This window comes from Schistocerca nitens, chromosome 2 (genome assembly GCF_023898315.1).
Source record: "Schistocerca nitens isolate TAMUIC-IGC-003100 chromosome 2, iqSchNite1.1, whole genome shotgun sequence".
Lineage (NCBI taxonomy): Eukaryota > Metazoa > Arthropoda > Insecta > Orthoptera > Acrididae > Schistocerca > Schistocerca nitens.
In genome coordinates, this window is record NC_064615.1 from 575,392,465 (window position 1) to 575,409,375 (window position 16,911).

General features: G+C 44.2%; 1 protein-coding gene across 1 annotated transcript in view; it reads left to right on the forward strand.

Annotated features, from left to right (window-relative positions):
• The first annotated feature begins 1,428 nt into the window (after nucleotides 1-1,428).
• The window catches only part of LOC126235165 (uncharacterized), a 90,861-nt gene continuing 75,378 nt past the window's right edge, over nucleotides 1,429-16,911 (forward strand). Inside the window, exons 1-2 of the mRNA XM_049943897.1 lie at nucleotides 1,429-1,603; nucleotides 5,740-5,982. Of these exons, the coding sequence (XP_049799854.1) occupies nucleotides 1,429-1,603; nucleotides 5,740-5,982 (418 nt within the window). The remainder of the gene's footprint in view (nucleotides 1,604-5,739; nucleotides 5,983-16,911) is intronic.

Here is a 16,911-nt window from a genome sequence, read left to right on the forward strand (position 1 = left end):
GACGAGAAACCAATTCAAACCCCAATTCATGCACTTTGACTATTGTTGTCGCTGATGTGTGGGATTGTGCATTACCCTGGTGGAAGAACACTTTTCTGAGGCCAACCTTTTTTCAGCCAATGCAAATTTCAAACAGTCCAGCAATGAAGCATAACAGGCTTCAGTTATGGTTTTGCTTTTTCCAAGTAATGTATTGGGATTATTCCTTGGTAATGCCATCACCTTACCAGCTGACAAAATGGTCTTGGCTTTCTTTGGTGTACTTTCATCAGCCTTTGTACATCGTTTCGACTGCCGTTTTGACTCTGGTGTGTAATGACGGATCGAAGGTTTCATCAAAAATCACCAGTCGGCGTAAAAAGTGTTATGAATTGTGATTAAGCATCGCCAGACATTGTGTTGAAATGTTGTGCCGGATGAGTCTTTGGTCGACGATGAGCAGTTGCAGCATGGCTTCTTCGTGCAGAATAGCTCAGTTGAGATATTTACGATCTCAGCAATCTAACGAATTTATATTCGGCAGTCTCGGATTACCGTCTAATGGATGCTGTCAGAAGTTTCCTTTGTGGTGACCTCAACTGAAGAGCTGGAGCGCACTTCGTCTTCGGTGCTTCTCCGATCACGTTTGAATTCAGTAATCCAAAAGTGGCTCAAATGGCTCTGAGCATTATGGGACTTAACATCTGAGGGCATCAGTCCCCTAGAACTTAGAACTACTTAAACCTAACTAACCTAAGGACATCACACACATCCATGTCCGAGGCAGGATTCGAACCTGCGACCGTTGCGGTCGCGCGGTTCCAGACTGAAGCGCCTAGAACCGCTCGGCCACTCCGGCCGGCAATCCAAAAGTAAACGGTCCTCAATGATGGTACAGATTCCGCGTGAACTTCATCAATTTCTGTTTTAATCTGTGCGGCAGTCGAGCCCCTTAAATGAAAATATTTTATAACAGCTCAAAACTCGCTCTTCTGCATTTTCGATCGCAGTTGGCATATTGACCTATTAAGACGGCTGTCAACAATGATCTGTAGGCAGTACATTGCTGAAATTCATCCTTGGAATAATCGAGCTTATGAACCACGAAGGCGAGACAAAAACGTTACGTTGTTTCATGGAAATTTACCAGGTTTATCAAGCCACCCACATCCAAGGCAGTTATGGATTTGGAAATCTGCTGGCGGGCGTCGGTTTTTATAAATCGAACTAAAACAGATAGCTAGACCTCAGACGCACAATAGTAGCGCATCAGCGGCTCCCCATCAAGTCCTGACAGTCAATCTATTGTTCGGACAAGGCGCGAGAAACAGTGGATCTGCAGCGCCTGGGTAACGGTCACGGTTGCCTGACGTCTCGGAAAGGCGCGGCGCGGGGCTGAACTAGTTGTCCGATGAGCGAAGTGAGTAATGGCCCGGCGGCCGCATTAGCATGCGGGGCCAGGCCGCTACGCGTGACGGCGGCGTGCGTTTGCATGCCGCTGGACGTCGCCTGAAACCCCGACCAGCTCCACGCGGCGGCAGCCGACTCCCATACGTGCGAGCGGAGAGAGCTCGTGTAGCAACCGTGACGTTCCGGACTGTGAGCATTACAGCGGACAACAAAGGTTACGCACTCAGCATGAAGAAAATCAGCCAGAAATCAGTTTTCTTATCACTGGTGTAATGAAATGTGTGGCGAGGGCCTCCCGGCGGGTAGACCTGATCGCGTGGTGCAAGTCTTTAGAGGTGACGCTACTTCGGCGACTTGCGCGTCGATGTGGAGGAAATGATGATGATGATGAAGACTACACAAACACTCAGTCCCTGAGCGGATAAAATCGCCTACCCAGCCGGGAATCGAACCTGAGCCCCCTTGGCATGACATGCCGGCACGCTGTCTACTCAGCTACGGTGGCGTCGACTGTCATTGTTATGCGCATATCGATCCTCCATTCAACAGTAGCGTGAACGTCACTATCAAAATAACTGACTGCGAGATTAATGTCCTCTAACTTCACGAGTTGCGACATGGTCGCGAACTGAACATTGAGCCGAATATAGAATAAATTTCCTATACTATACGTCTATGGTCACAAATTTTTTGACGTCAGACTAAAGGTTTCGGTCTATAATGACCGTCTAATAGACTGGAGCCATAGTGGCATCGTCATTTCACGATCCCACTATGGCTACAGTATACTGGGACATGTTTTTCTAAAACAGATCTGAAGATGGTCATTATAGAGTGAATCCGGTAATTCTTTTTTTTTTTTATAACTTTGTGTTCTGCCTTACGGCAGGTCTTGTCATGGCGGAGGCCTCGTCAGAGAGATCCGCCACATGAGCGTCTAGGGAAGTGATTCCAGTGGTGGTTTCCCGTTGCCTTCCACTGATCATGATGAAATGATAATGAGGACAACACAACACCCAGTCCCTGAGAGGAGAAAATCTCCGACCCAGCCGGGAATCGAACCTGGGCCCCTTGGCGTGACAGACCGCCGCGCTGACCTCTCAGCTATCGGGGCGGACATCGGATAGTTTGACGACTAAAAATTTGTAATCATAGACATATAGTAAAGGAAATTTGAAGTCATCTAAATTCGCTCAATAAAGGAATGAGTAGAACTGATGGGATACCTATACGATTCTTCATAGCGCATGCAGAACAACTCCCCTCTTCCAACAGCAGTCCATCATAGATCGATGGAGGACTGAAACATTCTAGGTGACTGAAAACACGCGCAGATCTTTCCCAGTTTTAAGGTGAGTGTACAGGTGCACATAACTATGAGTTTATATCGCTGCTGTCTGCCTGTTGTACAGTTCTGGAACACGCTTTATGCTCGCCTATTATGACCTTCCTAAAGGCCGAAAATCCCGCAACTATAGGCCTACATCGCTGACGTCTATCTGTTGAACGATTTTGGTACACATTTTATGCTGACATTTCGTCTGGAACCGTAAGTTCCCACTGTAGAATTAACGTAAATTCTGCAAACAACTACCGTGTGAAACCCAAATCACTCTGTTCGTCCACGTGACCCAGAAGGCAGTAGGCGCTGGATCGCAGGTTGATGCCGGGTCCCTTGAATTTCGGAAGGCATTCGTCACGAAATAACTTTCACTGCCAAGTAACATAGCTCGATGAAACTTGGAAAGAACTGCTACCGTATACTATGGAACTTGATTGAACGAAATACGCAGTGAGACGCACAGAAATCATTTTTTATTCAAAGACAATAATTACACTGAAGTCACCGCAATTTGTGATGGTCTCCGGTAGATTACAGGAGTAGGGACGTTGTTCTTAGTAGTGTATGTGATCTCCACGGACAGGAGTACATGCTTTACAACGTGCTCCCATGTTGTCCACGCGATTGATAAGGAGTTTTTGTGGTAGGGCGCTCCATTCCTCCAACAACACGGTTAACACCTACTGGTTGGTCCGTGCACATGGAAATGCTGGTATTAAGTCGTAGGAACGGGTGGGCCAGGCAGGTCACCGAATATCTTCTCGTTCCAAGAGCTCCTCCACGTGTGATGTTCGATGCAGTCACACCGTCATCCGTAACAATGAAGTCAGGGCCCAATGTACCCCTAAAAGGACGCACATGGAGAAGGAGTACAGTGTCACAGTAACGTTGAGCGGTGAATGTACTGTGTTCAACGATTTAGAGATCAGTAAATCCATATAACATTACGCTTCCCCACACCATAACATCTGGAGCACCAAAACGATCATGTTCGAGAATATACTTGGGTGAATTACGTTCCTACCTCCTGTGACGGTACGTCCAGAATCAGTATTCAGTCTGAATTTGCTGTCTCAAGACCGTGCGACCTCACTCTTCGTTGGTCCAGTCCATATGCTGTTGCCACCATCGCAAACGGCGCCGCCAGTTTGCAAGTGGCAACGGTACACAACGTACTAGTTTTCAGGCAAAGAGACCACCCACATGCCGTGGATGTGCCATTGTAGAGTGTCAGATTGCACACGTTGCAGTGTTATTATATGTCGTTGTAACTGCACTCGCTGTTTTAAATGACTTCCTTCTTGCCTGTTGTTGTTAACCGCGTTCGATCACTCTTGTCCTTCGGAACGCTCCCCATACATGCGAAACATCGCTCTGATCAGTACCAAACTTTTGGGATACACTCGTCACACTTCGTCCTTCTTCCAGTTTCGCGATGATTGTTGCCTGTGTGAAGTCATCCAGTTGTCGTTTCCGGGCCATACCGTAATCAAGAGCACCACCATAGTGCACAGTAACTACTCACTGATCGAGACGCACTGTCTTTTTCCATTCTTTCAACTGCCCCGTTTTGTGGGGCAAGCCCCATTTGGTGCTATAGTCACGGTGACCTCACCCCTCTGACGTCCAACTTTTCAGCACTCTTTTTGAGCAATACTAGGAGACCTCCGGCAACATGGTCCAGCAGTTTAAATCATTTTTACTGAATAATTAATGTATTCCGATACTTAGCAAATCTCGTCCCTAAGTTTTGCAGAGCTGTGTTGAGATGTGTATGTAGCATCGGGTGAACGGCATGGGTTATAGGGCCATTACTGTTCACCATATGTATGAATGACCCAGTGCAGTGCTCTTCCAACTGCGACCCCAGGGCCGTTGCGGCCCGAATCAAGTAATCGTGCGTCTACGGTTCTCAGCCGTATTTTATGATAATGTCCATGTAGCAGCTAACAGTGAAATGCAAAAACTCAACTAACGTTCAGAAATTCTTAAGAGTGTAGTTTTCATGCTCAATAACAAACATAAATACTTGCAGAGACAGCGAAGACTTAATGTGTGCCTAGTTTTAATTGACGTTGGTAAATTCAAACTGCTTACCTTAGGGACGAAGCTGGGCGTAAGGGCAGATAGATTTGTTGTTTCGGGGTAAGGGGCTGTGATAGGAGAAATGTTTTCTTGTTTTTGTTCCAGTGCTGACAACACATGTGTGCCTTACCGATCAGCTACTACGGTTTAATTTCTAGTGGAAGTAACATGAGTTCGTCAGAGAGCTTTATACAGACAGTATTCTTCTAATGCGGTACATATTTGTAGCAAGGAATATGGGATTAAATTAGGGCTGTTGTAATACAGTGCAATGAGCAGAAGAAAAATGAATTCAAAATATTTGGTATACAATTGTGACCCTGGCTCATATTGCATAGCCCCCGTTTAAATATAAGTACACTTATTGTTATTAATCAGTTAATCATCAACTCACACAGTCAATAGATTAACGCTACACGTGGAAATTACGGTGTCAACATTGGAGTCGCTGTGGGTGGTACGAATCTGAAAGAGAGAACACGAAGTGTTGTAAATGGTGCCGATCATCATTACTGGAGTGCCGGTGGCCAACTTATCCACCGCTACTATAGCTGCTCTATTGGGGGCTCATAACAATCTAGTTTATGTAGGTAACCGATTAATAATAATATCGGTGCATATACGGCCATAGTTATCTCCCCACAATGTCAGTACTGACACGTGAGCAAAAAAGTTTGGTAACCACCGACCTAGTGGATAACGTTGGAAATTCCATGAGATTGTTCGCAGTTAAAGTCGTTGTGTTAGAGAGGTCACTACGCAAGAAAATTGAGCGAAATGCAGGAAGAGCAACAGAGGATCTTTCTTGGAACGTCGAAGGCACAGTGGTAACATTGTTAAGCTGTGAACTCGGTCCCCGCCTAGTTAAGACATCGACACTATAAAAAAGTATATGCAAAATTATGCTTCTGACGTTTCGCGAGGCGTGCGCAGTGACGCCTGCCCCCGACTTGACCTCCTGCCGGGATCACGAGCGGTACAGCCACCCCCGCCGCCCCCCGACCTGGGGAAACTGTGCCAGGCGGGCGGCGCGTTTTGCCGGCCGCGCCGTGTCGCAAGGCGCAGTTCTTGCCGCCGTGACTCAGCGGTCGCCTCGCCTCGCCTCGCCTCGCCACGCCACAGCCACAGCCCGCGGCCGCTCCTCCTGGCCGCCACACCACTTTGCGGTAAAACTTGTCGGCCCGTCACTGTACGAGGGGGCAGCGCTGCACGTCGCTAGATGCTCTCTTTTCTTCCAATATACACTCCTGGAAATTGAAATAAGAACACCGTGAATTCATTGTCCCAGGAAGGGGAAACTTTATTGACACATTCCTGGGGTCAGATACATCACATGATCACACTGACAGAACCACAGGCACATAGACACAGGCAACAGAGCATGCACAATGTCGGCACTAGTCAGTGTATATCCACCTTTCGCAGCAATGCAGGCTGCTATTCTCCCATGGAGACGATCGTAGAGATGCTGGATGTAGTCCTGTGGAACGGCTTGCCATGCCATTTCCACCTGGCGCCTCAGTTGGACCAGCGTTCGTGCTGGACGTGCAGACCGCGTGAGACGACGCTTCATCCAGTCCCAAACATGCTCAATGGGGACAGATCCAGAGATCTTGCTGGCCAGGGTAGTTGACTTACACCTTCAAGAGCACGTTGGGTCGCACGGGATACATGCGGACGTGCATTGTCCTGTTGGAACAGCAAGTTCCCTTGCCGGTCTAGGAATGGTAGAACGATGGGTTCGATGACGGTTTGGATGTACCGTGCACTATTCAGTGTCCCCTCGACGATCACCAGTGGTGTACGGCCAGTGTAGGAGATCGCTCCCCACACCGTGGTGCCGGGTGTTGGCCCTGTGTGCCTCGGTCGTATGCAGTCCTGATTGTGGCGCTCACCTGCACGGCGCCAAACACGCATACGACCATAATTGGCACCAAGGCAGAAGCGACTCTCATCGCTGAAGACGACACGTCTCCATTCGTCCCTCCATTCACGCCTGTCGCGACACCACTGGAGGCGGGCTGCACGATGTTGGGGCGTGAGCGGAAGACGGCCTAACGGTGTGCGGGACCGTAGCCCAGCTTCATGGAGACGGTTGCGAATGGTCCTCGCCGATACCCCAGGAGCAACAGTGTCCCTAATTTGCTGGGAAGTGGCGGTGCGGTCCCCTACGGCACTGCGTAGGATCCTGCGGTCTTGGCGTGCATCCGTGCGTCGCTGCGGTCCGGTCCCAGGTCGACGGGCACGTGCACCTTCCGCCGACCACTGGCGACAACATCGATGTACTGTGGAGACCTCACGCCCCACGTGTTGAGCAATTCGGCGGTACGTCCACCCGGCCTCCCGCATGCCCACTATACGCCCTCGCTCAAAGTCCGTCAACTGCACATACGGTTCACGTCCACGCTGTCGCGGCATGCTACCAGTGTTAAAGACTGCGATGGAGCTCCGTATGCCACGGCAAACTGGCTGACACTGACGGCGGCGGTGCACAAATGCTGCGCAGCTAGCGCCATTCGACGGCCAACACCGCGGTTCCTGGTGTGTCCGCTGTGCCGTGCGTGTGATCATTGCTTGTACAGCCCTCTCGCAGTGTCCGGAGCAAGTCTGGTGGGTCTGACACACCGGTGTCAATGTGTTCTTTTTTCCATTTCCAGGAGTGTATTTTTAACACATACTCTAACTGTGATTGCATGGTACAGCGGGTATTAGACCGCTGACTCTGTAACAATGTATGGTTGAATAAATGGTCTCTAGCATGGAAGCCAAGCATTTCCGGACGTAAGTTCATTAGAACTTTTTTGTTCCGCATCCTCTCATCGATCAATTCCTGGAGTTTGTATACGGTGGAAAAAAAATTCACTCTGTATACTCCGCAATCCGCAGGCAACAGACGCCGCTATCATTTCACTCCTTCTCTGTCCCATTCCCAAATGGTGCGTCGGAAGAACGACTGTCCATAAACCTCCAGATCAGCTCTAGTGTTTCTAATTTTCTCGTCACGATCATTTCTCGAGACATACGTGTGAGGAAGTAATATTTTGCCCGATTATGCTTGGGACGCACGCTCTCTCGGTTTCATCAGTGACCTTCGTTGTTATACAGAACGCCTCTCTTGTAGCCACTGTTACTGGAGATTGTTGAGCTTCTCCGTTACGCTCCCCAGGTTACTAAACGATCCCGCGACGAAACGTACCGCTCTTCGTTGGATCTTCTCTATGTCTTCTGTTGATTCTACTTGGTAAGCGTCTGAGGCTGGTGAGAAATCCTCAGTAATCGGTCTTACAAGCGTTCTATAAGACGCTTCCCTCGTGGACGAATTCCATGTTCGTAAGATTCTCTCAATGAATTTCAAAGTTGCGCCTGCTTCTTCTACAGCTCGTTCTATTTGGTCATTCCACTTTAGGTCAGACGGTAAATCCTAGGTATTCTCCGGTTGTTACTGTTTGTAGTGGTTTTTTACCAACAGTGCATAAGCTCAATGTTGTAACATAGGAACCAGATTACGCGCAAAATAAATCCGAAATATGCTCAGAATTGATATTTCTCCTCAGATAAAAAATCCAAACTCATGAATATAAGTAGTGGGACCATCTGACTGAGTTGTTAAGGAAATATGACCTAAACAGGAGAGACTCATTTTACACATCGTATTTATGATCGCCATGGTAGCTAATGTACTGATTTTTGTAGGCCTGACAGTTTGTCTTTTTATCTACTAGTTTACGCCTAATTTTTTACCTAGTTGCTTACACAAAACTCAGATTAATTCAGGCGTTTATTGTAATACAGGGAGCGAAACGCTATTTAAAACTTTTACTGAAGCTGGACAGAATTTATAAGAGTCGATAAGCATGAAATTGAAGCACTGGTTGAGAAGGAAGTAACTTATCCCCGATTTTATTTAATCTGTACATTGAGCAATTAGTAAAGGAAACGAAAGAAAAAACTAGAGTAGGAATTAAAGTTCGGGGAGAAAAAAATTAAAAACTTTGTGCTTATCCATTACGGATGTTTAAGAATATGTGACTTTTTATTCACTGCAAATACAGAAAACTGCAACCACTCACTTTTTTTAAATAGTTATTTTTTCCATGACCAGGATTTCGAACCTTTTCAGGCTCATCTTCAGATAGTATACTGGAGGTTACATAGCTATTTCAATGCGTAATGCTCGGTGCTCAGACTGTGACAAGAAGATGGAACATGCTTTAATGCATCGCCATGAGCGCTGTTTATATACCGATTTGAATCCAAAGTTTAATTTTGTACTTTCCGCAACAGTATGGGTGGCTTTTCTTGTTAAGATCCGTCTGTCTGCTTTTACTGTGATTGACAGTTGGTACCATATCACTCACTTTTACAAATTATTTATGCATACACACTGTATCCAGCTTGTGCTGTACAGCTGTTACCTGTTACAAAGATATGGCAGAGGCCTAGATTTCTCAGACATATTATATGTTTTTGTTTAGATGCATTAAAGTCGATGTAAGGACAAGTTCTGTAATGAAAGCTGGCGTTAATATGAATGCCCAAAATAAGTAAATAAATTACTACTAGAACAAACTTCAAATGATGCACATTAAGAACAAAAGCCATCCATACTGTCGTAGTAAGTACAAAATTAAATTTTGGATCCAAATCGACATATAAACAATACTTATGGCATTGCATTAAAGCATGTTCCATCTTCTTACCACAGAGCGAGCACCAAGCATTACGCTTTGAAGTAGCTATGTAACCTGTTGAAGACCATCTGAAGATGAGCCTCAAAAGGTCGAAAACAGGTTCATGGAATAAATAACTATTTCAAAAACGTGACTGTTTGCAGTTTTCTGTATTTACCAAAAACTTTTTGGTTTGCCGATGAGACTGTCAGAGACAGCAAACAACTTTGAATAGCAGGTTAATGGAATAGACAGTGTCTTTAAAGGAGATATAAGATGAAAATCAACAGAAGCAAAACAGGAATAATGGAATTTAGTCGAATTAACTCTAATTATCCTGAGGGATACGAGGAAATGGACACATAAGCAGTGGACGGGTTTTGCTATTTGGGCAGCAAAATAAATTATGATGGCCGATGTAGAGAGAACATAAAATTGGCAGTGATAAGATAAGCGTTTCTGAAGAAGAGAGATATAGATTTAAGTATTAGGAAGTCTTTTCTGAAGGTATTTGTCTGCAGTGTAGCCATGATGGAAATGAAACATGGACGATAAACAGCTTAACAAGAAGAGGCTAGAAGTTTTTGAAATGAGGTTCTGCGGAAGGATGCTAAAGATTAGATAGGTAGACGGCGTAACTAATGAGGAGGTACTGAACAGAACTGGAGAGAAAAGGAATATGTAGCACAACCTGACTAGAAGAAGGGATAGGTTGATAGGACACATTCTGAGGCATCAAGGGATCACCTGTTTAGCTCTGGGGGAAGTGTTGGGGGGGGGGGGGGGGGTAAAATCGTAGAGAGAGACCTAGAGATGAATGCAATAAGCAGATTCAGAAGGATGTAGGTTGTAGTTTTATCCGCAGGTGCAGAGCCTTGCACGAAGTAGAGCAGCATGGAGAACTGCATCAAACCAGTCTTCGGAATGAGGGCCAAAATAACAACAACGTATAAACAACTGTGCTTATAGCCCAGTTATGTGCAAGGATCATGTTGTACCCAGTCTGTTGCCAGAGCTCTCAAATGCAAAACGTGAGGTAGCCACATTTTATATAAAACGATGAATCTGTTCTCCGTCAACACCGATGGCGACTAACTTGCCTTCTGTTTTGAAAAGGCATGCAAAGTCGAACGGAGAGTATTGCTCACCGTATTTGTTAAATAATGTAACTTTGATCGTAGAAACAACTCAAGAGCCTGGTTATGTTTGATGAAGGTGAAGCGCACTTTACGTGGAAAGGTAAGTACTGACCGCAAAGGGCAACAAGGCATAAATCTATAGACTAGGAAAACTGTGGTAAGAAAATAGTAATGCTTTTGAAAATATTTGATTAGTAATGCATATAACTACACCCAAAATTCACTTAAGTCACGATGGCACAGACCACATTCATACAGCAAACCGATTCTCTATGACGCATTGAAGATCACCCACTTCACAAAAGCCACGAACGTAGCATTTCAATATCGAAAACATGGTATAAAGTTCTCAAAATGACGCGAAATTCTAGGTTTGGTGTTATTAATTAATAACATTGCGTCGTGAGTCACAAATTTGTTAATTTCTGTTTGTTGTCCAACGCGTTTCGGAGCTACAACTCCATTTTTAAGGACTGCATGGATATGTATGCCTCAGTTTTTCACCTAACACTGACAGTACGACACAGTTGTTAGATTTAACGTCATAACCTTTACCTCAAGCAGAATTAATGAGAAGAAACAAGAGAAATGACAGAAATATAATCTATTAACATAGTATCTGCATTTGACCAAATGGCTTTCGACTTCTGCATTGGTGAAGAACTTTCAAATTTGCACATTTACTTTTTGAAGTTATTTAACGTGTTTATTACAGTACTAGATGACTCAAATGGCGGCTATTAACCAATGTTACAGTGATGTGATACAGTATTAGATTTACTGTTATTTTCATTTACGTAATTGACGAAATAAAATAAGAAATTAAAAAACTATTTACAGGAGAGACGCTTAATAATCTTGGTCTAACATGTTTACATGTTCAAGACGAAATTTGGCATATTTATTTACACACAGAGTGACTTGTAATTGCTACCTTTTACTACTTCTATCGATAAGTATGAAGTTTATACTTTTTCGGACTGTGACTTCACTTTTTTTCAATTAGGCGTAAAGGAGGCCACAATTTGCACGTTACTGGTGCGGCTGGTACAAGTCTACAGACAATTCAGTCTGCACGTGAAGAGACGTCATGGAAGTATTTTATGATGAAAATGTGGATGTGGTCGTCAAAGAACAGACTGTACGTCAGCACCCAAACCTGTGGCAACAACCCCTTCGCCAGTGCCGTCCAAGTCTGTCCCTTGAGGATTTAGTCCTCCCTACGACAGTCCCGACAATGTACGACATCTAGTAGAACGTGAAAGGTGCTGTGTGACGACATAATGAATCAACATATGATACATGTTTCCTCGTTCCTCTTTCACGTCATGGAAAAGAACCAGTCGAAATCTATTGATTGTTTATGATTTTTGATATAACTCCTGTAGGATCATGTCTTAATTTCATTTTGGAATGATCAAAAGTTGACTTTTCTCCTCCGCCTTTGTGAACTGTATAGGAAATTTAAAAATATGGGTATCGGGGTCATATTCTTGTAAATAAGATGAAGAGAGCTGACCTAAGGACGATAGTTCACTGAATGAGCCGATCGTTTGAAGGTTAATGTAATAATTGTCCCATGTATCAATGTGTTCAGTTCAGTTGCTAAATTTCAGCTATTTATTGTGTAGTTTTTTTGCTATCCACCCTCAGTGCTTTAACGAGGAAAATTGTGCTGGCTTAAGGTTTAGGGTACTTACCATTCAATCATTGGAACATTTTTTTTTTCTATAACGCCGTGATCCTAAGTAGATGGTTGCACTCAGGTTAATCTCCATGACTTATCAACATTTTTCATTATTTGTTCAACCTATAGCATCCATGCAGTACAAAAGTTTCAACATTGCGTATATTTTACCATTTTGAGTGATATCATACTTTTTTATTGATGCATGTGATTTTTTTTTAATGTCAGTCTACTTTTATGCGGTTTATTCTATATGTTTACACAAAGAATATGATATTTATTATGTCAACTTTTGATGCAGATTTTAAAACAATAATTACAAATAATGTCAATAATTATAGCTCCCCCTCCCCCCTTCCCCCACACACACACATAGTGCAGACATGACCAACCACATGTCTTTCAGACGAACCCTAGTCTCTTGTAGTCCTAATAATTTAATACTGCAGCACAGCCAGTGCCTGCCCAGGGACTGGGTGTTTGTAATGTCCTCTTCCTCCTCATCATCATTATCATTGGTGAAAGTGGCTTGATTAGGCAGTGTAAAAAATTGGACTATGTAAAAATTGGGACTTTGTATGTGTGCTGATGACAGCGCAGTTGAGCGCCCCATAAACCAAACATCATCATCACCTCCAGTGCCAATAGGTAAAAAGTAAGTACCCCGAAAAGATATTCAATTGTTGTTGTTATTATGGTCTTTAGTCCTGAGACTGGTTTGATGCACCTCTCCATTCTACTCTATCCTGTGCAAGCCTCTTCATCTCCCAGTACGTACTGCAACCTACATCCTTCTGGATCTGCTTAGTGTATTCATCTCTTGGTCTCCCTCTACGATTTTTACCCTCCACGCTGACTTCCAATGCTAAATTTGTGATCCCCTGAAGCCTCAGAACATGTCCTACCAACCAGTCCCTTCTTCTTGTCAAGTTGTGCCACAAACTCCTCTTCTCCCCAATTCTATTCAATACCTCCTCATTAGTTATGTGATCTACCCATCTAATCTTCAGCATTCTTCTGTAGCACCACATTTCGAAAGCTTCTATTCTCTTCTTGTCCAAACTATTTATCGTCCATGTCTCACTTCCATACATGGCTACACTCCAAACAAATACTTTCCTGACACTTAAATCTATACTCGACGTTAACAAATTTTTCTTCTTCAGAAACGCTTTCCTTGCCATTGCCAGTCTGCATTTTATATCCTCTCTACTTCGACCATCGTCAGTTATTTTGCTCCCCATATAGCAAAACTCCTTTACTACTTTAAGAGTCTCATTTCCTAATCTAATTCCATCAGCATCACCCGACTTAATTCGACTACATTCCATTATCCTCGTTTTGCTTTTGTTGGTGTTCATTTAATATCCTCCTTTCAAGACACTGTCCATTCCGTTCAACTGCTCTTCCAAGTCCTTTGCCGTCTCTGACAGAATTACAATGTCATCGGTGAACCTCAAAGTTTTTATTTCTTCTCCATGGATTTTAATACCTACTCCGAATTTTTCTCTTGTTTCCTTCACTGCTTGCTCAATATACAGATTGAATAACATCGGGGAGAGGCTTTAACACTGTCTCACTCCCTTCCCGACCACTGCTTCCCTTTCGTGCCCCTCGACTCTTATAATTGCCATCTGGTTTCTGTACAAATTGTAAATAGCCTTTCGCTCCCTTTCTTTTACTCCTACCACCTTCAGAATTTGAAAGAGAGTATTCCAGTCAACATTGTCAAACGCTTTCTCTAAGTCTACAAATGCTAGAAACGTAGGTTTGCCTTTCCTTAATCTTTCTTCTAAGATAAGTCGTAAGGTCAGTATTGCCTCACGTGTTCCAACATTTCTATGGAATCCAAACTGATCTTCCCCGATGTCGGCTTCTACCAATTTTTTCCATTTGTCTGTAAAGAATTCGCGTTAGCATTTTGCAGCTGTGACTTATTAAACTTATAGTTCGGAAATTTTCACATCTGTCAACACCTGCTTTCTTTGCGATTGGAATTATTATATTCTTCTTGAAGTCTGAGGGTATTTCGCCTGTCTCATACATCTTGCTCACCAGATGGTACAGTTTTGTCAGGGCTGGCTCTCCCAAGGCTGTCAGTAGTTCTAATGGAATGTTGTCTACTCCCAGGGCCTTGTTTCGACTCAGGTCTTTCAGTGCTCTGTCAAACTCTTCACGCAGTATCGTATCTCCCATTTCATCTTCATCTACATCCTCTTTCATTTCCATAATATTGTCCTCAAGTACATCGCCCTTGTATAGACCCTCTAAATACTCCTTCCACCTTTCTGCTTTCCCTTCTTTGCTTAGAAGTAATTACGTAGGTTTAAAAATTTAAACCACCGTTTCGGGAGTCCTTGAGTATCTCACATGTTGAATGCAGCCAAACTCAATAAGAGAAGCCTTCTCTGAGTAGCCTGGCGAATGTGTGTACGAAAGATTGAGTTTTTGTGTGTTTTCCCGCAACATCCCTATAAGGCGTAAGGTACTGATGATGATCTCGTTTGTAGGAGTTGTCTATTGATTAATAGTGGGCACCAGATACATTTATCTCAACATGTGTTTTATTTAATGCAACTTGCCTATTTAGTGGTTAATAAATTCCATGTGGGAAGACACTACTGTTTCACGAACCTCCTCACCCAGGTGTGCAAGTACTGGCCGCGGGCCGCATGCATCCGCTAATGGTATTTGCGCTGCCTGCAAAGGCAGTCAGAATTTTTATGTAGCAATGTATACCTTTTCTAAGTGCAAAGTTAACTAATGCATGCAATCATTTTAAAAGGTGCGGCCCTCCGCTAAACTCTGCTTCCACAAAGTGGTCTCCGAGCTAAAACTATTGCCCACTTCTACCCCAATCGAATCCTCTTCCCCATTTAATGGTCTGAATTTGAAATACCACTATCGTGTGAATGTAATATATTCTGGATTAGCAGAACATGAGGCACACTGATGAAAGTAAGACATCATTTAGGAGCTATTTTCGGGTGCTACAGAGAATTAGAGACTGAGTCGTTATCCGTTGTCAGCCAATAATTAAATCATTGACTTCATTAGCATATTTAGGAACCTTTCTTACATTGTTAAAATTACGCGTGACGCGTTCGTGAAACACAATCAGATCAAACCTTCAGATCAAATCTTCCAGAATTAAAATTCTTCGCATTCCCTCTTCCACAGAGCACGTAGCTTATAGGGTAACAATAGTAAAAAGTTATACGGCAATTAAATTTCTCGTCATGGATTTTTTACTTATTGTGCAAATGTACAGTAAACAGGAAGAACTTGAGGACAATTCTGTAAGGGTACCTGAAAAGTCCCTAACCATTTCTGAGAAAAAACGTTTTAATTCAAAGGATATATTTACAATATGAAAGAATATGTGTATAACATGGAAGAGGACATCGTATTTCAATGAAATCACTGTCGTTCGACATTGTTTCCCTCCATATCCAAGCAAGAGTTGCCTCCTCTCTTCGGTGCACCTGAATACACGCTATAATACTGCAGGGGTAACTGTGGGCTCAACTGCCAAAATGCGTTCGCGCAGATGCTGCAGATCCCTATTCTTCATCTGTACATCTGCGTCTTGATGCGACCACAAGCAAAGAAGATCAATGGCGTTACATGAGGCACGCATGCGGCCTTGAACCCTGGTAATCCACGTCCAATGCAGCGTCCTGAGAACGTGTCGTTGAGACGATTCGCACAATGTACGTAAAGTGCCGCGGGGAGCCGTCCTGTTGAAACACCACCAAATCCAGAATGTTGGCAAACAATTGGGGCTGCCCGAATTTCTGAAGCATGTGCAGCTTGACATTGATGTGATTGTTGCTGCAGCAAAAAAGAATAGAGCGTAAATACGCTGCTGGGTGATGCCTAGCCTCACATTTACTTTCGGAGTATTAAGTTCCAACTCAGTGGTGATATGTGGTTGTTCAGCCGGCCGCGGTGGTCTCGCGGTTCTAGGCGCGCAGTCCGTAACCGTGCGACCTTTACGGTCGCAGGTTCGAATCCTGCCTCGGGCATGGATGTGTGTGATGTCCTTAGGTTAGTTAGGTTTAAGTAGTTCTAAGTTCTAGGGGCCTGATGACCACAGCAGTTGAGTCCCATAGTGCTCAGAGCCATTTGAATTTTGTGGTTGTTCATCAGTCCATATCCTCCTGCTGTGGCGACTGACGAGCCCACAGGTATGAAAGGCAGCCTCATCACTGTACAGGACGTGTGCCAACAAACGATCGTTGTTACTGACAGACGAACGTCGTTACGCATGGCCCTACGTGACGCATGTTCCTCAGGTTCAAGATGATGGAGCACCTGGATGTTTTAAGCCTTTTTTTATTCAGTAAGAAGTGCCTGTCTGATGGCATGTTCCATGTTGAGACGACGTGTCGACGTCTTAGGACTCTGACCGATAGCCTATCTCGTATGGTCTCCACAGTTTCCTGCGACGTTGACGGTCGCCCATAACGTTTCTCGTCACAAACATTTCTAGTTAGCTTGAATTTTGTTGACCAAACCTCTATTGGTCGTTCAGTTTGGGGCTTATGTACGATAGCATCGACGACACTGTTCTTCAATCTCAGCAAAGGGCAGCCA